At 43.6% G+C, this 22,758-nt stretch overlaps 1 protein-coding gene across 3 annotated transcripts in view; it reads left to right on the top strand.

Annotated features, from left to right (window-relative positions):
• Usp48 (ubiquitin specific peptidase 48) overlaps nt 1-22,758 on the top strand; it is a 67,983-nt gene that overhangs the window by 13,377 nt on the left and 31,848 nt on the right. For 2 of the 3 annotated variants that reach the window (XR_009590544.1, XM_021630807.2), the window contains exons 5-14: nt 871-995; nt 1,635-1,743; nt 3,649-3,782; nt 4,199-4,281; nt 9,105-9,284; nt 12,464-12,592; nt 13,080-13,229; nt 17,422-17,619; nt 18,866-18,980; nt 20,821-20,951. Coding sequence is in view for 2 of the 3 variants with exons in the window: in XM_021630807.2 (XP_021486482.1) it covers nt 871-995; nt 1,635-1,743; nt 3,649-3,782; nt 4,199-4,281; nt 9,105-9,284; nt 12,464-12,592; nt 13,080-13,229; nt 17,422-17,619; nt 18,866-18,980; nt 20,821-20,951 (1,354 nt within the window). In the remaining variant the exon portion in view is untranslated. The remainder of the gene's footprint in view (nt 1-870; nt 996-1,634; nt 1,744-3,648; nt 3,783-4,198; nt 4,282-9,104; nt 9,285-12,463; nt 12,593-13,079; nt 13,230-17,421; nt 17,620-18,865; nt 18,981-20,820; nt 20,952-22,758) is intronic. The other variant, XM_021630809.2, reaches the window with a different exon arrangement.

Here is a 22,758-nt window from a genome sequence, read left to right as displayed (position 1 = left end):
CCTACCCCCTCTTCTAGTCTTCAGAGGTGCTTGTGTGTTCCTTAGAGCCTTTCTAGGGAAGATGAAACAGGGCCTTGTTACCAAACACCTTTGATGCAAGTACTTGGGAAGCAGAGGCAGGCAGATCTCTGAGTTTGAGGCCAACCTGATTTACATAGAGAGTTCCAGGACAACCAGACTATATACTGATAATCTAGCTGTAAGACATTCTTCATCTACTGACCAGTGTGTTCCTATTATGCTTGCCATTTTTTATTTATGTGTGTATGTATATATACATATATATATATATATATATTGTGTGTGCTTAGGTGCTCATGGAGGCCAAAAGAGGGTGTTGCATCCTTTGGAACTGGAATTACAGGTGGTTGTGAGCTTCTGATGTGGTGTTGTGAGCTGAGAGGTCCTCTAGAGGAGCAGAGAGAGCTTAACTGCTGAGCCATCTCTGCCTGACTGTTTTGTATTTTCTCCCTTTTTAAAAATTCTATTTTGTTTTTTATTTATTTTACTGTCTGGGTGTTTTGCCTGTATGTAGAGCTGTGCACTGTCTGTCAGTGCCTTGTGCCTGAGGAGGCTAAAAGGTGTCAGATATTTTGTGGCTGGAGTTAGAGATAGTTGTGAGTCACCATGTGGGTGCCGAGAACTGAAGCTGGGTCTACTGCCTGAGCAGCCAGTGCTCTTAACTGCTAATCCATTTCTCCAACCTGTCAGCTATTTCTTCAAACTTACTTGTGCGACTGATCGAGGATAGCTGTAGTGTTTGTTGTAAAATGCTGAGTTGAAAATACGGTAGTTTCTGAGTACCATTTGCATTAGAAGTAAGTAAGTAAGTAAGCTGTAACTTCCTTTTTCTGTTATTTTAAACTGTAGGATGCACAAGAGTTTTCCAAGCTCTTTATGTCACTGTTGGAAGACACTTTGTCTAAACAGAAGAATCCAGATGTTCGGAACATCGTGCAGCAGCAGTTCTGTGGGGAGTATGCCTATGTGACTGTGTGAGTCTATTGCAGCTCTCTTGGCCTTACCTTTCAGTTCAGTGCCAGGTTACCAGTGTGGTGGATTATCGTGAGACCTGGAGTATTTATAGCGTACATTTCCATGGGAACATGAAAGCAGCTACTTGCCAATTGCGGTTGAGTGCTTCCAAGTGTTGGGAACTGTCTGGCTGAAGTCTTTGATGACTGTACTGTATGGCTGAAATGTAAGGTTGGAACTGGCAAGCCAAATCATGGCCAACACTTCTTGGGGATGTTCTAGTCCTTAAGTGACTGATTCCCTAGTCAGGTTTTGTATTCTTTTACCTGTCATTTATATGCTGTACTTTCTGTAACAAAATAAGGTTATAAACACACCCCTCATTTGATGCAGTGGTTCTCAACCTTCCTAATGCTGCAACCCTTTAACAGTTCCTCATGTCGTGGTTGTCCCCAACCATTAAGTTATTTTGTTGCTACTTCATAACAAATTTTGCTACTGATATGAGTCATGATGTAATATCTTGATATGCAGGATATCAGATATGAGACTCCCCATAGGTTAAGAACTGCTGGTCTAGGATGTGCTGCCGTGACACTGGGTTGCCCTTCTTTCTCACTCTGGTTTCAATTTTATTGTTGTTTCTTTTCTCATTGCAGTTGCAACCAGTGTGGCCGAGAGTCTAAGCTTTTATCGAAGTTCTATGAACTGGAGTTAAACATTCAAGGCCACAAGCAGTTAACAGACTGCATCTCCGAATTCCTGAAGGTACTTGTATGTCAATATACACAGCTGCTCACGAGTGGTTCCACGCTATTTTGGGTATCATTTTGACTCATAACTACATCTATTATTGGAAACTTTTTTTTCCGGGGAGGGAGGATTATTTCTATTTTTTGTATTTGTTTCTGAGACAGGGTTTCTCTGTGTTGCCTTGGCTGTCCTGGACTAACTTTGTAAACCAGGCTGGCCTGGAACTCACAGGGATCTGCCTCCCATAGTGCAGGGATTACAGGTGTGCACCACCATGCCCAGCTGGAGACTTTTCTAAATAAGAAATAAGCTGTTCGTGTAAAGGAACCTCTACCAAAGCAGTCTGCATCTTAACTTAATTTCAGTAAGCGTGTAAAGGTACATGTGTGTGGTTACAAGTAGCATAGTATTTAAAGAAATCTTAACTTTGTTACCATAAAGCCAATTTCTCTTCTCACAGAAAAAATAGAATGCGTTAAGTTGAAATACAGCCCCTCCCTCTGTGTTTCTGCTTTATGTGTGTTTTGAGTTCTGCAGAGGTAGCGGTGGCTCCCTTTCCTTCTAAGGGGAAATTGCCTTGAGGAAGGAAGCCTTTGGTTATCAAGTCTGACCAGGCGAACAGTGTGATAGATGAGCTTGGCGTACACAACTTCCAGTCTTTAAACAGCATTGTGTGTTCATCACTCTTGTACACATTAGCATTTCCATGTCATTAATCACACTGAGTTTGTCGAGCTGAAGACATACTGAGTGTTTACTTTGTAGTATTAATCACAGTGGCAGTGTTGGGCTAACCGTATTGGCCAAAACAGGCAAAATCAGCTTCAGTGGAGGTTACTGTGCTGTTGCATGGCTACCAGAGGCTCGTTAACTAAATTAGAGTAGAATTTACACTGTGTGCTGTGGAGAAAAACAGTGCAGGCAGAGGCTGGCTGCAGTTTGAAGTGAAACAATTGCAGTACCTGTGAGCTATACAAGAAAGCAGAAGGGATCTGAAACAACAAGGGCAGAGTTGAGGTGGGACCGGGCCTGTGGTTTAAGAACAGGAAGGTGTGTGTGGCATAGTGCTTGAGCAAGGGAAGAGTGACAGAAAATGAGTAGCTGGGTAGAGATGGTCACAGCAGAGAGGCTCGAAGACTATCACAGCTGTGATCATGGGACCATGCAGTGTTCAAAGGAAGACTGCAGGTGCTGTCTTGAAGAGGCTGAAGGGTGGGGCTTGGGCAGAACACAATGCAGATGCTGGCTGCCAGGACCATGGGTTAGCTGAAGTGCTGAGTAGCACTGGTTAGCTAGCTGGCTTTTGTATTTTCAGAGTAGTCAGTCAAACTTACGCACTTGCTGAGTGTGAAGGTGAAAGTCAAGGGTTTTTAAGGTTTATGGCACAATCAGTTGTTATTGCTATGACGGAAGAAGACTGAGAAGGGCAGGGTTGGAAGTAGTTTTTTAGAGATGAGGATAGAGCTGAATACTGGAGGTAGAAAGGAAAGTCAGGAATCCAAAGCCAGCTTCAGCTACCTTAGGTAGAGACTTTTTTGTGTTTCACGAGACCCTGAAAAAAGAGCTTGGCCTGATGCACAGCTCTGTAGTAGAGAGCCTGTTCAGCATGACGAATGTCAGCACCACATAGCACATATGTACACAAAGGTTGGTGTTAAACATGTCTTGAAGGGGAGAAATGAGGGGGAAAGTAGAGCCAGTTTAGCCCTGACCTATGAAGTGATTAGGGAGAAGAAGCAGCTGGCCAAGGAAGCTGCAGAGGGCCCCTGAGGGAGGGAGAGAAGAGGAGAAGGAGAAAAATGGAAGACTGTGGCATCCTCATTTGGATAGAAGCTGCTAACTAAAAAAGCTGTGCTTACAGCAGAGCTTTCAATGCTTGCTTCACATCCTTCCTAACTAGTCTGCTTTATTCCTAATCAGGAAGAAAAATTAGAAGGAGACAATCGATACTTCTGTGAAAACTGTCAAAGCAAACAGAATGCTACAAGGAAGATTCGACTTCTAAGCCTCCCTTGCACTCTGAACTTGCAGCTAATGCGTTTTGTGTTTGACAGGTAAGTCTGTGCCAAGTAGGTGGCAGAGAAGACAAAGGTACAATGACTCACATGGAGCCTTTTGTTCTTTCATGATGGTACAGTAAAATCTTCAAGAGGTCAGTTGTATGTGGATGGGAGCTGAAGGGGTAAAGAGGATCTGTTTGTACCTCCTATTAATTTCTTAGCTTTTTCATTAAAAACTGTAAGGACGTGAATTACCTATACGATTGTGTATTTCAGATAAAATTTTCCTCTCCGTGGAAATGTATCTTTCATCTCATAATAAAAATAAGGGGGTTCTGCACACGAGCTCTGTTAGGCGTCAGCTTTGCAGGGGCCTGAGCCTTTGCCCGTGTGCCAGCCGACTGGGTGGGCTCCAGCTCCATGGCGTGTGCACACGTTCCTGCTGGTGACCGGCTGTCCCTTCATGGCAGGCAAACCGGACACAAGAAGAAGCTCAACGCCTACATCGGCTTCTCGGAGAGTCTGGACATGGAGCCTTATGTGGAGCACAAAGGTACTACTTGTCCCAAGCTGTGACTGTCGTCCGCTTGAGACGAGCCTGCACCCACGGCCTGCTCTCTGCGTGCACAGCAGTGCACAGCTGCGGTGTCCTCAGAGCTCTGTTGCATTCTCTGAGTAGCAGCTTTTTGACAAGGTGACCAGATGTTACTTTCTGTAAGAGTAAGCACACTTAGGAGGCTAGAGAGACTTCTAGGGTTAAAAGCACTGGCTACTCTTCAGAGGAGACCTAGGTTCAATTCCCAGCACCCACATGGCAGCTTACTAGTAGTATCTGTTCCTGGGGGTTTGGCACCCTTACACAGACAGACATCCAGACAAAACACCAATGAACATTTTTTTAAAAAGTAAGCACACTGAAATTTTACATGTCTCATCAGATTCTTTCTTCTTTCCTTTTGATTGTAAAATATATTAACACATTGATAAAAGTTCAAAATAGAAAATGTGTGGTTCTGCAAACACCATGGAAGTTCATCTGCTTGAACCACCCAAAAGAAGAGGAGTCATTCTAGCAAACTCCGCTCACTGGGTGCTGAATGTCCCTCTCATCTTTTCAAACCCCTTCCTCCCCTCCCCCCCATTTGTTGTTTGTTTTGCCATTAAACATTGCTACAAATTCCCATTCCCTGGACTTGATAGTTGGGTTTATTCTTTTTGCCTGCTGGGAGGTTGCCAGGCAAAGATAACGTGTAACTAGCCCTGCTGTGCTGTGGAGGGGGCCGGCTGGCATGTACTAGGAAGTCTGCGTCTGGAATAATTTTATTTAGTGTATGTGTATCTGTGTGTATGCATTCATGTCTGTCCTGTGGGTACACGTGTGCGCATGCATGTGGAGGTCAATAGCCAACTTCAGGAGCTCTCTCCCTTTGTCTTCTTTCTGTGTGTGTGGGGTAGGTAACATGTTCGTACTGAACTTGGACCGTGTGAGTTAGGCTAGGTAAGCCGCCATCTATATAGCACTGGCATGCCACCCATACTTTGCTATAAAGAAAATATTTAGTGTGTGCGTGTGTGCGTGTGTGCGCATTTATACATGCCAGGGTGCATTTTAGGTCAAGGAACACCTTCAAGTTGGTTTTTTCCTTCCCATGGGGCCCAGGGATTAAATCCAGGGTGACAAGCTTGTTGGTGAGCACCTTCACGTGCTCCTTACCTCATGCCTTGCTTTTTTGAAAGTGGGTAGGTGCTTGTCGTCAGAGCAAGGTGCTCTCGCTTATGTGACAAGAACTGTCCTGCCCTGGAAATCATACTTTTTTCTTTATTGAGTTATTGTGTATAAAATTCTTGAGCATAGGATTTTTTTATTTTTGGCAGATTTTCTTTGTTCATGTCATCTTCTGAAATCAGGCTTTGTCCTTGGGAAACCCGTTCTCAAAGTGTGTAGACAGCTGCTTACACTCACTGCAAGGTGGCTGTCCTTCCGCAGTCTTGGCCACCGTTGAGCTGATTGCAGTCTGATTCTTTTGTAACTGTGTCTCATTTTAAGGTTCTTTCTTTGGTCTTAGTGTTTGCAGTATTTAGTAGCCAGTGTTGGCCACCTGAAAGCTTCTCCGTTTTTACTTTAAAGTTTGTCTGTGCTCTTCCTGCCTCCCAGGATTGCAATTAGTAAGCATGCCTTAGATTCTCCACCTACGCTGCATTTTGCATGTTTTTTCTCTATTTTCTGCCTTAAAAGTTTTTCTGTTCAGGGACCTCTGGTCTGAGGTTAAGCTTTTTTTCTTCTACAGTTTTCCTTCGGTTCTAGGCGGGAAGAGCCCGTGTATGCTTAGCTTACCATTGAGTTGGGTCCTGGCTCCTCGGTAGGTTTTTGTTGTTGTTTGAGACAGGGTTTCTCTGTGTAGCTCTGCCTGTCCCTGGACTCACTTATAGACCAGTCAGGCCTTAAACTCACAGAAATCACCTGCCTCTGCCTCCCCCAGTGTTGGGATTACAGGCGTGTACCACCACACCCAGCTTCCTCTATAGTTTTTACTGTCAATTAAATACCTTTTATTTTTAGTCATTCAGTTTGGTTTTTAATCTACTTTTTGTTTACTGCAGTCAAATTCTTTAGTTTTATTTTAATCTCATTTTTTTCCTTCAAATTTATTTATTTTTGTTTATTTCTTATTACTGAGGTGAGAAATCGTACTGCTTTCAGTTTACTGTCTCCTAGTTCTCAGTTATAGAGCCATTTCTGTGATACATGGTGTCACTGTTGACTGGGTTCATGTTCCGAAGAACTGTTAGTTATCCCAGGACCACATCCGAGACTACTAGTAAAGAGGTCTTGCTGTAGCTTAGGCCTGCCTTGAACTCTCAAAAGACTTCCTGTCCCCAGCTTCCCAAATAATGTGGTCGCAGACATATGCCACCCTATTCACAATGTAAGACTGCGTGGCTTTGAGAATTAACTTTCTAAGGTATAAAAACTTTGTTTAAATTTTCCTGGAGTCTAGTTTTTCAGGGAGGTTTAGGGTTTTTTATTTTTCTGTTTAAGATTATTTTCAGTTGTGTGTGCATGTGTAAGTACAGGTGCCTGGTGAGGCCGGAGGCATCAGAGCCCTTAAATGCCAAACTATATTCATAAAGCTGGTGTCATAGTTAACTGTTCTGTCACTGTGAAGAAACACCATGACCAAGGTAACTCTTACAAGAGAAAGTGTTTAATTGGGGCTTGTTCACAGTCCATGATAATCTCTGCAGGAAGCAGACAGGTCTGGAGCAGTAGGTGAGAGCTTTACATCCTAACCCACAGGCTGAGAGACAGAGACATTGAGAGAGGACCTGTTGTGGGCTTTTGAAACCTCAGAGCCCACCCTCAGTGACACACCTCCGTCAACAATGCCATGCCTCCCAATTCTCCCTTAACAGTTCCACTAACTGGAGACCAAACATTTAAATGTCTGAGCCCATGGAGTCCACTTTCATTCAAATCACCATAGCTAATAATTTTCCATAACTATTTGTTGTGGCAGGAAAGTTCATTTCCGTTACTTAGTAAACTTAAGAACTCTAGTTTAAAAGAAAACATGGCATATTTACAGAATGAAATACTTTACAGCTCCAAAGAAATTCTGCCATTTTTGACAAGGATAAAAATGGATGCCCAGAATTGAAAGTGAAATAAATAAGCCTGGTATAAAAAGTCAAATCCTTTAAGATCTTACTCACTTGTAGAGCCTAAAAATATTGAACAAGTAGAGATGAACTGGGGAGCTTATCTGCCAGGGAAACAGGGACAAAATTGGAGATTTTTTTGCATGATGTGGTTGACAGAAGTTGAAAGTTCCATGTATCTTAGGAAAATTGAAGAGTAGGAGTGTTCGAGTACCATTGGTACCAGAAAGAAATCCCGTACAGGCCTTGCCCTGATTAGCTTTCTGCTTTAATGTTCAGTTCTTAGTTCTTGCCAGTTGATCAGTACATTTAATAAAGACATAAGAATATTATGTACGTGAGTGTCGTGGGGTGTCAATTGTCTAACACCTTGTTGATTTCTGCTGCCTTGGTATACCTTGAGGCTAGCTGGCCCAGAAGCTTTCATCTCATTCTGTTTTCCTGCCTTCCCTCCTACCTCAGGAGCCCTGGTATTCTCCATGGCCCAATTCAGAAATAATTGTATCCTTCCCCAGTATTTGTATCTTAACCCTGAGTTTTGGTTCACCTATCAGTCTTACTAAGTTACACGGGTTGTAGGATTTTGTTCTTTGGTTAACTGCTATCTTCCTCTAGTCTAAGACAGGGTCCTGCATGTTTGTTGTTTATTGATTGATAGAGTTAAGAATATTGCAACAGTGAAATAATCAAAGTTGAATGTTGTGAAGGCTTTTGTTACAAGGGTAATTTGTTTCTGAACGTTTCCAGTTGTCACCAGTTTAAGTTATCTATAGATATGGAGGTGGTGCCATATATTGTGGTGATCATGCTTAGTCATTGTAAGTAGTTTTTTCCTTTAAGACTTTGTTTAGGTTTATTTTTTATTTATTTATTTTTTACTGTGTATGAATGTTTTCTCTGTATATGTGAACCTTCCTTGTGCCTGCTAAGATCAGAAGAAGAGGGAGGGCATTAGATCCGATTATGGATAGTCATGAGCCTCCCTTTGGGTGCTGGAACCATCCTTTTTTTTAAAAGGTTTGTTCTGATTTGTGTTTTAAATTTTACTTTTATTCTGTGTGTTTGACTGTTTTGTCTACACATATATATGTAGATCAGGCTAGCTTGGAATTTACAGAGATCCTCCTGCCTTTGCTTTTCCAGTTTTGGGATTAAAGATACAAATTACCACACCCAGTTGCTTTTCTCAAACGTTAGAAGGTTTTACTGAGCAGCGCATGGTGGAGCACACCTGCTCTTCCAGCCCTCAGGAAGCAGAGGCAGGTGGATCTCTAGAAGTTTGAGTTCTGAATAGCTGAGTTCCAGGTCAGACAAGACTACATAGGGAGAACGTGTCTCAAAAAACAAACAAAATGTTTATTCTTTTGGTTTTGTTTTGTGTTTTGGTTGTTTTGAGACACGTCTTGCCTGTGTTCCAGCCTTGCCTAGAATCGACTAAACATCCCACACTGTCCTCCAACTTGTGATAGCTCTGTTCAGTTGCCAGGACTGTTTCTTTTTACCTCAGGTCCCTCTTTGCTCATTTGAGTAGTTTAGTTGTGCCCTCCTCGCTCAGTCCCTGGGGTGCTATGCTAGGTCTAAGAGGTGCGGCCACTGTGCCCAGCTCTTAAGTGTCAGATTTTGTATTCTGCCAAATGCGTAAGTGATGTCAGTTACGTTCAAGCTGTAAGGTACGCTAACGCAGAATGTTTTTCTTATGCCTTTTTCTCTTTGTAGGTGGGTCCTTCGTGTACGAGCTCAGCGCAGTCCTCATCCACAGAGGAGTGAGTGCTTATTCGGGCCACTACATCGCCCATGTGAAAGACCCTCAATCTGGAGAATGGTATAAGTTCAACGATGAGGACATAGAGAAGATGGAGGGGAAGAAATTACAACTAGGGATTGAGGAAGATCTAGGTAAAACCTTTAAGTTGTGAGTGCCCTTTTAAAATACAAATTTTGTTGTTGTTTTGAGACAGGGTCTCACTCTGTAGCCCTTTCTGTCCTAGAACTCACTATGTAGAGACCAGGCTGGCCTCGAACTCACAGAGATTTGCCTGCCTCTGCCTCCTGAGTGATGGATTAAAAGTATGTGCCACCATGCCTGGCTTAAAATATAAATGTACTTACTGACCATGTTTGGTATTGTCATGGCCCAAGATTGTTAAGAGTGATTGAGGATACTTAAAACAACTAGGCATCTTTTGTTAGTACTTCTTGCTTCAAGGATAACTAAATATTTTACCACAGAAATGGCTGTGCCAGGAAAGCATGAAGGCAAAGGAGTTAGTTTCAGTTACAGGGTTTATTCATAACCAGGGGGAGGGCAGGTGGCCTGAAAAGGATGGATATTGTTTTCTAGAGGAGGGTCCTCTTCTCGAGGTGAGAAGTTAATAGCTGTAGCAGAGAGACTGTTCTGAGCCACAGTCTCCTGTCCGCTTCTATCACCTCAGCTATCATCCACCAGCTTTGTTCCCCAGTCAGTGGCCAGGTCTTCTCAGGGAGCCAGTGGTCCTTGGCACTTCCCCACCTGGAGTCTGAACTGAGAGTTTCCGTGGTTTGTTGTTTTGAGGCGGACCCACATTGTCCTTGAACTCTACGTGGTAATTCTCCTGCCTTTTGGTTCCTTGTCTTGAAGCGACTTGACTGCACCACACACACTGCCAGCCCAGTTGCCAAGGTGTCCAGTGAAGGAGGAACACTGGCACTTGGGCCTGGTTGGCTTTGGATGTTTAAATCCCATTCCATTTATAGACTGTGCCTGTTTCTTGTCAGCTTTGCAATGTCTGATATCAAAGCTGGAGTGGGGAAAGCTGTGAAGAGCCAAAGCTCATGGTTTCAGGGCAGTTTGGTCTTTCCTGGCAGAGAAGGTGTGAATTGGCTTTTAGGGCCAGCAGTTATGTGTGGTACCCAGCCAAGGTGAGCCATGCAGCAGAGTGCACTAGGAGTGAGGACCAGTCCTAGTGACAGCCCCTCACCAGCCGCCAGCCCTCCATGCCAAACTTCCACAGCCCCTGGGGAATAAGTGTTCCAAAGAGGTCTGAGATGTGCAATTTAGGTCAAGCTGGGCTTGAGTTCCAGTTTTACTGTGGTGATGTTTGGCTTCCTAATTTTCACTGTAGTTTTTGTGTGTGTGGGGGGCGTTAACTTTATTTTGTTTGTATGTGTTTTGTTGGTTTTTCGAGTTAGGATTTCCCTGTAGGGTTTCCCTTAGCTGGCCTGGATTCCCTTTGTAGACCAGACCAGGCCTGGAACTTAGAGGTTTGCCTGCCTCTTCCTCCCTGAGTGCTGGGATTAAAAGCTTGGGCCACCTGCTGGGCTTATTGTGCTTTTCTTAAAATAAACCTTAGGTTGTAAATAATTGTGGTTTCATTTTGGGAGTTTCTTACTGAAGTTTATTGCAGCTGTCTACATTGTAGCAATAGAATTGTAAAATTTAAAGTCTTTGTTATAGAGCTGCCTGGCTTAGCTGGTAAGAATACTTGTTGCTCTCCAAGAGGCAAAGAGTTTGGTTCTCAGCACCCACATCTAGGGGCTCACGACACCTGGGACTCAGCCCTAGGTGGGCTGACACCTTCCTAGGGCCTCTGCAGGCACCTGTACTCATGCTCACTAGTCTACACACACAATTGAAAATTAAGTATTTAAGAAGAGTTCTTAGGGTCTGCTGTCCATTTTATATGTAGGTAGTCCTCAACTTTAAAAGAACTTAAGAGAATTTTTATGCTTAGCAGTATTCCGATATTTTAATAACTTTCTCATTTGGATTTTTTGAGACAGTTTTATTATGTGACCGAGGCTAGCCTTAAACTTGTGCCAATACTTACCTCTTCCACGTTCTGATATTATAACTGTGCACATATTTGTATTTCTCTTCTGTCTGCTTTTACTCCGTGGATGGGATGGTGTATCAAGATAGGGCCTCATATAGCTTAGATTGTCCTGAGGTTCACTGTTGAGTCCCTAGACTTGTTAAGATCTTCGTGCCTCAGACTCCCTGAGTGAAGGAGTCACCCAGTTTTGGATTAGTTTTTATAACTGAAGACTGACATTTAGGGTTAGGCAAGGTGGTACATGCCTTTGATCTAGCACTCTGTGAGATCAAGGCCAGCCTGGTTTACTTAGGAAGTTCAAAGCTTGCCAGCAACTATATTTAGTAAGACGTTGTCTCAAAAAAAAAAAGCTGGAGCGGGTATGTGATAGGTGTTTAGTATGTGATAGGTGTCTAGTATGTGATAGGTGTCTAGTATGTGATAGGTGTCTAGTGTGCCTTTGCTCATGCACGCACACATGTAAAGAGTAGTGAAAACTATCTGAGGGCCTGCCACATTAATGTTTTAGAGCTTGGGATAGTCTAGACAGTTATTTTATTTATCTCCTTATTTATTCTTTTTGCTTTTCGAGACAGAGTTTCTCTGTATAGCTGTGCTGTCCTGGACTCACTTTGTACACCAGGAAGGCCTCGAACTCAAACTGGTCCACTTACCTCTGCCTCCTTGAGTGCTGGAATTACAGGCATTCGCCACCACTGCCGGGCTAATTTAGACATTTAAAAAAATTTTTTTGAGTGTGTGTGAGAGTCCTTTGCCTGTCTATAACTGTACCACATGCTCCCAGTGACCGAGGAGGCCGGACGCAGGTCAGAACCGGAAGTACAATTACATGTGGTTGGGAACTGACACTTGGAACTGGGAACCGAAAGCTCTGGTCCTCTGCAAGAGCAGTCAGGGCTCTCAACTGCTGTGCCAGCGCTCCAGCTCTTAGAAATCGGGTGTGCGTGTGTCTGCTCATGCACTCACACGCAGAAATTCCAGGTCAATCTAGGGTTTCTAAATAACTTGGAGCTTGTTTAGGGTCAGAGATCCCCAGGGATCTGCCCATCTCCACTGCCTGAACATTGAGATTGCAGGTATGTGCTGCCGTGCCCAGCTTTTTAAGCGTGGTTTCTGGGGATGGGGTCAGCTCATGTTTGTGCAGCAGGCTCTTTATTCACTGAGTCATATAAGTCATTTTTTATATTTCCCTTCCACACCAGACCCCTAAAGTACAGATTATCTAGTGAAGTTGTCTTTTATTTATTTGTTTATTTTTCCCAGCAGAACCTTCTAAATCTCAGACCCGTAAACCCAAGTGTGGTAAAGGAACTCACTGCTCTCGAAATGCATACATGTTGGTTTATAGACTACAAACCCAGGAAAAGAACCACACAACGGTTCAAGTCCCAGGTAATCACTTGTCCTGGATTGCTTCTGGGAATGTCTTGGAATTCTGGACTCTTGGGTTAATTAATGACCACCACCATGTTGCTCACTGTGACAGGTCTGTAAGTGCTGGTCACTTACCAGTTCCTGAGCCTTTTGGAATGACTGTACTGTTGTATCACCCAACCCCAGAGAAAGGCAGAAGGAGTTTTTAATAGCATAGATTGACATTTGGTTTTTATTTTGTTAAACTTGTGGAACAGAAGGTGCCCTTGGTGGGTCCCACATGCTGCAGTGTAGAGCTACCTGATGTGTCTGGGCAGTGTGCGCAGGGATCGCCTGTCCATTGCTCCTGCAGTCCCTCCTGTCTTTAGCCTGGAGGTCTAGCCAAAGCCAGACTGCAGTAGGTTTTCCCTACTGTGTCCACACATCTCAGGATGATAATGTGCATGTCAGTGTAGTCTCTGTCTCTGGAAGTGAGCATAAGGCTGGTTTCTGTTTCTCTGTGCAGCCTTTCTTCAAGAGCTGGTAGATCGGGATAATTCCAAGTTTGAGGAATGGTGTGTTGAAATGGCTGAGATGCGCAAGCAGAGCGTGGACAAGGGCCGAGCGAAGCACGAGGAGGTGAAGGAGCTGTACCAAAGGTTGCCTGCTGGAGCTGGTCTGTGAGATGTTCCAGGACACACTACTGCCGTCGATTGCCTGGGGTTGTGTGCTGTGCTGTTTGTGTCGTTCAGTGCTGCAGTGTACATGAAAAACCCATTTTGTCCTCTTAGAGGCCCGCCCACACATTCTAAACTCACTATACTAACTGGCAGTAACTACACATGAGCATCCCATGTAGTTTTCCTTGTCACATCCTTTTCAAAGTGGGAGGCTGTTCATGAATGCAATCCTAGGTCGGCACTCTGCACTCTGTCCTGTATAGACTTTCTTACTGTGGGCTCAGCAGCTCCGGGGCTTGCTGACAAGCCTCACAACCTTGAGTGTTCCCAGCACACCTGGTGGGAGAAAACTGACTCCTGTGCTGTCCTCTGACCTTTGCCTGTGCACACCCTCATACCGCTGCCATGCATACACGCGATGTATGTGATCAATTTTTAGAGGATAGTTTTGCTGTTAGATGTGGTGCTGCACGCTTTTAATCCCAGCCCTCGAGGGCAGAGGCTGGCGGATTTCTGTGAGATTTAGGCCAGGCTGGTCTATATAGCAAGTTTATCTCAATGTTTTTTTTCTTCTTTGAGATATGAAATATTTCTAAAGCCAGATCTGATTGGATTGCTGTAGCCTTCTGTTTTTAAAAACATTTTGTTGCCTACGAGCACCGACTGATGCACCCGTATACGGTGTTTAGTAGGAGATGTTAAGCTAGGAAATCTTTCCAGCTCACCTCTGGCTTAGAATTCTCCGCACAGTCTGCTCATCTTTTCATGTATCCTTGTTTATTCAAATTTAACTTACGCCTTCAGTGGCTGTGAATTGTTTGTCACATCAGCATAAATCCCCCGGCCCCATTCCTGCATATGGAAAAGAATAGTGTGTCTGAACTTGAAGAAGAATAAGTGTTCAAGCATAATTGTACTTCTGGTTTTGCCTTTTGGTATTTACTTCCCATTACTGATGTAATTTTAAATCAAAGGTAACTTACATCGCAAGGTCTGTGTGAAGTCTGGATGTTCTCGGGGACTGTGGTACAGCTCAAGAACAGAGCGTGTTCTTACATGGACAGGGGCTGGTTTCTACACCAGCACCCAGAAGGGCAAAATAATCATTCTAAAATGCTGTTCAGTATGATCCAGTCCTTCTTTCTGACTTCCTATTTGAACTGTGTTTAGGTGCTAGAGGAGTCATTGACCTTTACTTGGATAGGAGATGAACTCAGGAGTCACAACACTCAAATTCATGGCCTCTGTTCAAAGGAAGTGGCCCTAGAAATCTATTCTCCAAACTGTAGTCAGTTTCTTTAGTGACTACAAGTGAAAAGGACTTCTGCCCCTAGACAGCACTGCGTGAGGCAGTGAGGGTGCTGCTCTTGGGGGAGGAGCTTGTGCTTGGATGTAGAGGTCTAGGTCCTGAACCACACTCAACACAGGTGGTGCCCTGATGCCTTCTTTACCTTGACTTATTAGGAATCTTACCTAGTGGAAGCCCCTTGTTCTAAAGCAACCATTGCTTTATATTGCCTCCATTTGCAACTCGGAGAGCATTCTTTTGAAAGGCTGCATGCCCTAAAAATCCAAGTCTCACCAGAAATTCCAACCTTTTGGATGGTATTATGTACACTCAAAGCTGCTTGAATTCTAGATAAATGGTCATGCTGTAATTATTTAGGACTCTTTGTTGTGCTCAAAATCACTGTTTGTTTGTTTGTTTGTTTTATACTTCACTTTAAAGTCACTCATGATATTTTGCTGTTTTCAAGATTGTCTTTGTAGTTCAGGATGGCCTCAAATTCATGGCAATCCTCCTGCCTCAGCCTTTTTGGTGCTAGGATTATAGGAGCATTGCCACTGTGTCTAGGTCATAGGACTCTTTCCTTGTCCTAGACCCTGAAAGACCTCTTACCACAGCTAATGCCTCCTTTCCCAGGATCCTAGTACACTAAAACGAAAACTGGAAACTTGTTGGTATACCGAGTAGGATGTTAGATCAGAATTGTGGGCACAGCCTCTGCTTTTTCTTGCTGTTCTTAACTGTAAAGTTAGAAGTAGGGTTTTCCCCCCTAATCTTTGGATCTTACATTAATTCATAATCATTTCAAAGGTAAAGGAGCAAATAAACTTGTTTTGGGAGTTTTCTGGTAGAGGATGGACAGTCTGACTAACCCCCCTGCCTTTGAGTTCCGGGACATGTTGTATTTCTTTAGTCATCCCAGGATCCCTCCTATACTGTTCACTTTTTGTCTTTTGGAGCACTGTCTCATCCCAGCTCTAGCTGGTATGGAACTCACCCAGATAGCTCCTGATGGTCTCAAACATGGCGATCCTCCAGCCTCAGCCCCTGAGTACTGGGATTACAGATGAGAGTCACCACTCCCAGCATCTTAATAGCCAGATTCCTTTGGTGTATTTCTTCAACAGCAGAAGGTGTCCTCTATTCATCACCTCCTGGGGGCTAGAAAAACAGAACACCTGAATAATTAGTCCTTAAATGGGACCCTGTATCAACCCCCACCACCACCACCTTGAAAAACTTAAATTATTCAAAACTTTACTCTCAGATTTTGTATGGGGAAGGAGTAACTTCTTGGAAACTTATTTCCCTCAAATATGTATGGGTCACCTTCTTTTGATAACCATCCTAAACCTGATAAACAGCACAAGGGAAGCGTTTTTTAATATAATTGGCTATTACATGATTTGTGGGGCACAGGGTGAGCCTAGTGCTGGGGATTGAACGGGGCAGCACACATTCAAAGCAGTCACTCTGCCTCTGAGTGTGCCTCACTACAGGCGTGCACGTGTTACAATTTTGCTTTTTCATTGAGTTATCGGTGGTGCTGGGGATTCGGCCTAGGGCTTCATTCATGTTAGGGAAGTAGTCTAACATTCAACTACACCGCTAGCCCTTGCTCTGCTGGTATCTTGTAGGATGCCACCACCATTTTACCTGTTCTGTGTCTTACGGTCTCCTCTTATAGATATATATTGTTTGGATGTATAATTAACTTTTCTGTATCTCTTTTCTTCCAAAAAGCTCAAAATGCTTCCCATATCTTATCTTTTACACTCAGCACCATCTCTGTGAGGTAGGTAGAAGGCAGGTATTATTACCTTCATTTTGCAAATTAAAGGTCTGAAGCATAGAGAGTCTGCCCCCTGCAGCTACCTTAGCGCTGATCAGAGGCGGCCCTTTGGTGTCCAGTTTCAGCGCAAAAACAGATCTGACACTTCCAAATTTTGTTTTTATTAAAACATTGAAATGTTTTACACCAAAATTCAGTGGGAGTTAGATTTCTGGTTGTGTGACTCTGGGGCGTGTGAAACTGGTCAAAGCGAGCTTTGTGTTTAAGTGTTTGCCCCTCAGATCTCGCCAGAAGTAGCACACGGTACAAATACATGAATTCAACCTGTGTATGTTTTCTCCTATGTTTTATGCTGGGACTCACTGGAGATCTTTGTAAGTAATCAAAGCTGTCCCTTTACTTTTAATTTTGCCTTTTGGGGAACTTTGGGACTCCTCCTCCCCAAATTAAAATTAATTTTGAAATGTCTGGTGTTTTTAATTAATTTTTGAATTTCAAAATTATTGATTTTGTTCTAGTGTACTGCATCCTAGAACTTATCTCAAATGTTATTTTCTTAAAATAAATAACAATGAAATGAACAAAGACTTTGGGGGAATTATCAATAATTTTCCTTAACACCAGCCTCATCTTGGATGCTGGGAAGTTGAGTGTTGAAATGAGCTTGTGACGTGTGGATGTAGCTGACAAGGTTAATTTGTATCTCAGAGCTTGATCCTAGCTACTCATTTGAATTTTCAGATGTTTATCACATACTTGTGAAAAGTAAGGGATGAGGTGGTGATTTTCCATCCAGCACACAGGTGTCCTCATGGAAGCTCTGCTGTGCTCTCAAGCAAGGCACGTCTCTCTGGATGCCTCTTGTAGAATGTGGCTAATAATACCCGCCGATCCCACAGGGCTCTGTGCAGGTGTTTTCCATGCACAAGTCGAGCTCATAAGAGCGATAGCCAACTGGGATTTGTAGTCACGCATCAGACACCTCCCAGCTGTTCTTCCGATCCTGCTGACTTTGGACAAAGTTTGTGCTGTCTTGGATAATAGCTTGTATCACTTAGTCCAAAAACTGTAAAAATACATAGTTTCTTTCCATTTCTTTATTTCTCAGAGCCCTATGAGTTTGTCTCTCTTGAATGGCTGCAGAAGTGGTTGGATGAATCAACACCCACCAAACCTATTGATAATCATGCTTGCCTGTGTTCCCATGACAAGCTTCATCCAGATAAAATATCAATCATGAAGAGAATATCGGAATATGCGGCTGACATCTTCTACAGTCGATATGGAGGCGGTCCAAGACTGACTGGTAAGTCGGGATATCTTCTCTGCACAAGAGCAGTGCCTGCAGTTTCACTGTGATCTTTGAGATCAGGACTGTGTGACAAATAGAAGTAAACTGTTGGTACACACTTTGCAAAATGGATTTGCCAAGTAGAGCAGAAGTGAAGCTAGGCAGCTCATGGAGTACAGACAAAATAGGTTGCCTTTAAAGGGGATAGTCTACTGTAGCTTGCCAGCTTATACAATACTCTTAAAAGCCTTGAGCCTTTGTTCGGTCCATTCCGGTCTTGTTTTTGTAGGTTTGGGAGAGTCTTAGTTTATGCTTAATTGACCCTGGGATGTACAGAGTTGTCTGTAACGATGAATAGCCAGTGTGTTTACTTCTGGCTGCTGCTTCTCAAAAAGTGTTCTATTTGTTTATATTTAAAATTTTTTTTTATTTGCTTAATGTATCTGGGTGTTTTGTCAACATGCGTGTCTATGCTACATGCCCGCACTTTTCTTTTTAATGAGCAGCTAGCAATGTGGCTCCTTTCCTGATCTCCAGTGAAGCTAAGGGAATTGCATGGCCTCCAGTTTCACTTTCCTGATGTTAAGTGCTATTTTTGGTTATGCCCAACATTTAATTATATGTTCTAGGCCTTTCTGTATATACAGGGTTTTGCATTCAAAATGGAAAGCTCTATTTTTTCTGATCTTACTTCTATGAATGTTTTTGCTGCACGTGTGTCTACATGCCATGTGCGTGCCTGGTGCCAAGGAGGTCAGAAGAGGGCATCAGATCCCCTGGAACTGACTTAACAGATTTGAGCCACCATGTGGATTTTGGGCATTGAGCTCGAGTCCTTTTCAAGAACAAATGCCCTTAACCACTGAGTCATCTCTCCAGCTCCTGCAAGTTCTTTGAAAAAACACACATTCCAGGACCAGTGAGATGGGTCAGAAAGTGAAATCACTTGCCACAAAGGCTGTTGACCTGAGCAATTCCTGGGACCCCCCCCCCCCAAAAAAAAAGGAAGAAAACAGACTCCACGTGTTGGGTATGCACATGTGCACCATGACACACACGCACGCACGCGCGCGTTATATACCCACAGTAATAATAAATGAAATTCTAAACTCAAAAAAAGAATTAAATTGCATGTGATTCCTAGAGTATCTGCTCTAGTGTAGTGTCCACGTGGAGACCCATTACCTGCAGGGAGCTCAGATGGTTGACTCTCCCTCCTGCACTCAGAGTCACTTATTTCTGGTGTCTTTCTTTCCTGCAGTGAAAGCCCTGTGTAAAGACTGTGTTGTAGAACGCTGTCGTGTACTGCGCCTGAAGAGCCAACTGAACGAAGATTACAAAACAGTGAATAATTTGCTGAAAGCAACAATGAAGGGGTACGTTACATAGCGTGTTTTTGCCAGGCGGTAATCTGGCAGCTGTGTACTCACTCACAGAAAAGAGTTGGCTGTTAGAAAGTGGAAGGTGCAGAGCAGAGCAGGTCTCGGGAAAAGCCTGGAAGAACATGGCTCACATCTAGGGCCCGAGGCAGGAGGACAGCCTGGGCTACATGATTTGAATGTCCTTTAAACTCTTTTTACATTCACTTATTTTATATGTGTTAATGTCATGGAGCATGTGCAGACATGAACAAGGACAACCAACTTTCAGGCATTGGCTCTCCTTCCACTATGTGGGTCCTAGGGGTTGAACTCAGGTACCTGCCATACTTGGTAGCTTTACTGTTGAGCCTGGGACTTTTTTTTTTTTTTTTAACCTTTATTTTATGTGCATTGGTCTTTTGCCTGCATGTATGTCTGTGTGAGAGTGTCAGATCTTGGGAGTTATAAGCAGTTGTGAGCTGCCATGTGGGTGCTGGGACTTAAACTCAGGTCCTTTGGAAGAGCAGTCAGTGTCCTTAACCACTTAGCCATCTCTCCAGCCCCCGAGCCCAGGACTCTTAACAAAAAACAGAATATATTTTCTGTGGCAGAGGATATAGCCTTGTGGATAGTGGGCTTGCTTTGCTAATGTGTAAGATGAGGTCAGAGCCTCAGTATAAAGTTAGGCTAATTCCAGGAGGCAGGGATGGGGGATTCCTGGGACAAGCTGGAACCAGTGAGCTCCAGGTGAAGAGCCCCTTGCTCAGTAGACGGAGGCTTCAGCCCTGTCCCTCCAAGCACACATGTGCCATGTGTCTGTAGTGCCCCCCCAACTTCATTACAGCACATACAGTTTGTTAAAGCTAAACTTAAATTTTTTAATTTACTTTATGTGTGTAGGTGTTTTGTCTGCATGTTCTTCTGAGCATCACATGCATGCTTGTTGCCCACATAGGCATTGGATACCCACAGACTAGTGTACAGAGAGTTGAGAGCCATCGTATGGGTGCCGGAAATCAAACTTGAGACCTCTGAAGGAACAACCAATGCTTTAAACCATTGAGCCATCTTTCCTGCCCTTTAACTAGAATTTAAAAAAAAAAAAAAAGGATTTTTGCAGTGTTTACTTTTTTTTTTTTTTTTTTTTTTAAATGGGGCTAGACACAGTCTTCACAATTTTTAGAGTGGAAGAAGAAAGGTCTCAGCCTGACTATGAGTCAGTACTCAGACTTAGAGGTACAGGCTTATAGCTTGTGTGGAAGAATCATTTCAGCAGGCCTGTGAAGGCAGTGTTCCTTCAGCAGGGATGAAGTGATGTTGAAGGAACTCAGTGGGGTGCCCTTAAGAAACAGTGTTTGGAGTTATGTCTTGAACTCCACTCCAGACCACTTGCCGCTCAGCCAAGAGTCATTAAGTGAAGCTATTTGCTGTGCTCATGTTGTCTGTTCCTTTTAATATCCCTCCAGCAGACCCCACGCTCCCTTCGGGGCCATTCCACAAGGCCGCCTGTGTGGCCTGAGCGTATATGTGTATGTGTGACCTCGATGAGGATGTGTATACACAAGTGTCTTTGTGCCAGTTTAAAAGTACAGCTGTGTGTACTGATGTGATCAAGTTGAAGAAGGCTGGATATGATTGGCATGGATTTTAACTTGAGTATGAGAAAGAGTGCAAGATGTAGGATGGAAACAAAGCAATAGACACCTGCAGTTCAGTAGTGAGGTGTGAAATGGCTCACATCAGGAACTGTATTAAAAACAGTTGTGTTTGTGATTCATTTTAGTTGTGGGCTTCAGGGGACAGACTGGAAACACTGGTAATCACCTGCTAGGACTTAACATTCTCTCCTCCACAGCAATGACGGATTTTGGGTGGGAAAGTCTTCCTTGCGATGCTGGCGCCAGCTGGCTCTTGAACAACTAGATGAGCAAGATGGTGAGACTGAGCAACGCAATGGGAAGATGAATGGGAGTCCCTTCAGCAAAGGTAATGGGTGTCCATGCTTCCAGAGTTAGGGCCTTGCAGTGTGTGTGTGTGTGGGAAGGGGTTTGTCGCTCTGTCCACAGGGTCCCTCCCACCACCTCAGCTGCTTGCTGCTTTTGCTCTGCAGACTTGTGTCCTTAGCCTTTTCTTGAACATGAGAATTCATGTCTCTCTGGGGAGTTAGAGGTCTCCACAGCAAGGCTGTACTATGATCCCCTTTCCCTTATGTCCCCACCAATTTGTGGTAACTGATGAGAAGCCTGAAGTAGTTGTGCTGGACTCAGCTTACTCCTGTTCTAGGTGGGAAACATTAGATTGGCACCCTTGAGTCTTCAGTCTTAATTTTCACTAAAATGGCTGTAATAAACACGTATGCCCAGGTTGGAGGGATGGCTCAGAGTTGAAGAGCACTGGCTGTTCTTCCAAAGGTCCTGAGTTCAATTCCCAGCAACCACGGGGTGGCTCCTATGAGCCTATATCTTATCTATAATAAGATCTGGTGCCGTCTTCTGGCCTGCAGGCATACATGCAGGCAGAATGCTGTATAAAAAGTAAATGAAATCTTTAAAAAATAAAATAAAGATAAAATAAAAATGTATGCCCATGTATGTTAAAAATGTTTATTAAGCCTCAAAGTCTCAGAAACAGCTAAGGGCAAATAATAGATGTTGAAGCTTTTGAAATTCCACTCAGACTCAGCAGAGCCCTGAGGCGCCTTCTTTATTTACAGTGGTGAGCTCTGGGCTCAAGTGCTATCTCATTAGTCACGTTCAGGGTTTGTGTCAGTTCTGCACAGCCTCCAGAGAGAAAGGCTCTGCAGACTGGTGAGTTTCACAATTTGGCTTTAGGAGAGTAGCCATTTTCTGTGGGATCTCTGCACCCTGCCTCAAGGAGGGCAAGATTTGGTCAGCTTCTTACTGTCTATTCTTTTTTGAGCCCTGCTTTCAGACAGGAAACCGTGTTATTTTAAACCTGCCAGTAGACAGATACCAGAGGAAATTAAGGTGTTTAGAATGACTTTTAGGTCTCATATGGAGACTTGTGATTCTACGCATTACTAGTTTTGAGGTTAGTTGTGCTCAGTACTGCTGTGTCTTGTGAGCCTTTACTTAAACCTGGATTGCCTCTTTACTTTAAACCTGGATTGCCTCCCTTATGCCCCCTTTTCTTCATTTTGTTATTTTATAGTACTGGGCCTGGAACCGTGGCCCTCACATGATCTAGGCAAGTACGCCCACCACCTTTGCATTAACCCACAGTTCTATTGACTTTGTTTTCAAATACTGACATTTACATACTTGTATGTTTTTTTTTCAGTTATTTTTATTTATTTTTTTCAGTTTTCAAGTGTATTTTCTACACTTAAGCATTACACTTTAAAACAAACAGATTAAGGTCTCATGTAGCCCAAGTTGCTCTCAAAACTATATAGCTGAGGATGACTTTTACTTTCTGATCTTCCATCTTCCACCTCCCTAGTACTGGGATTACAGATTTGTCCCACCACACCAAGCTTTATTATGTGTTAGTCCCAGCCCCTGCCTTTTTGAGTCAGGGTGTTGGCTCTCACTTGTCTAGCACAGGCTAGCCTAGAACTTGTCATCTTCTTGCCTTACTCTGCTGCTGCAGTTACAAGTGTGCACCACAGTACAGCTTACATAACTTTCGTACTTAGCATGGCTTTCTACTTTTCCCCACTTTGGGATGGGGAGCCACAAAGCCCACGCTGACATTGAACTTAGTCCTCCTGCCTCCACCTCCCACGTCCTGGGATCATAGGTGTATGCCTCCACACTTGGCAGTCACTGTC

The sequence above is a fragment of the Meriones unguiculatus genome, chromosome 3 (assembly GCF_030254825.1).
Source record: "Meriones unguiculatus strain TT.TT164.6M chromosome 3, Bangor_MerUng_6.1, whole genome shotgun sequence".
Taxonomy (NCBI): domain Eukaryota; kingdom Metazoa; phylum Chordata; class Mammalia; order Rodentia; family Muridae; genus Meriones; species Meriones unguiculatus.
Note: the sequence above shows the minus strand (reverse complement) of the source record. Positions and strands in the feature narration are given on the sequence as shown.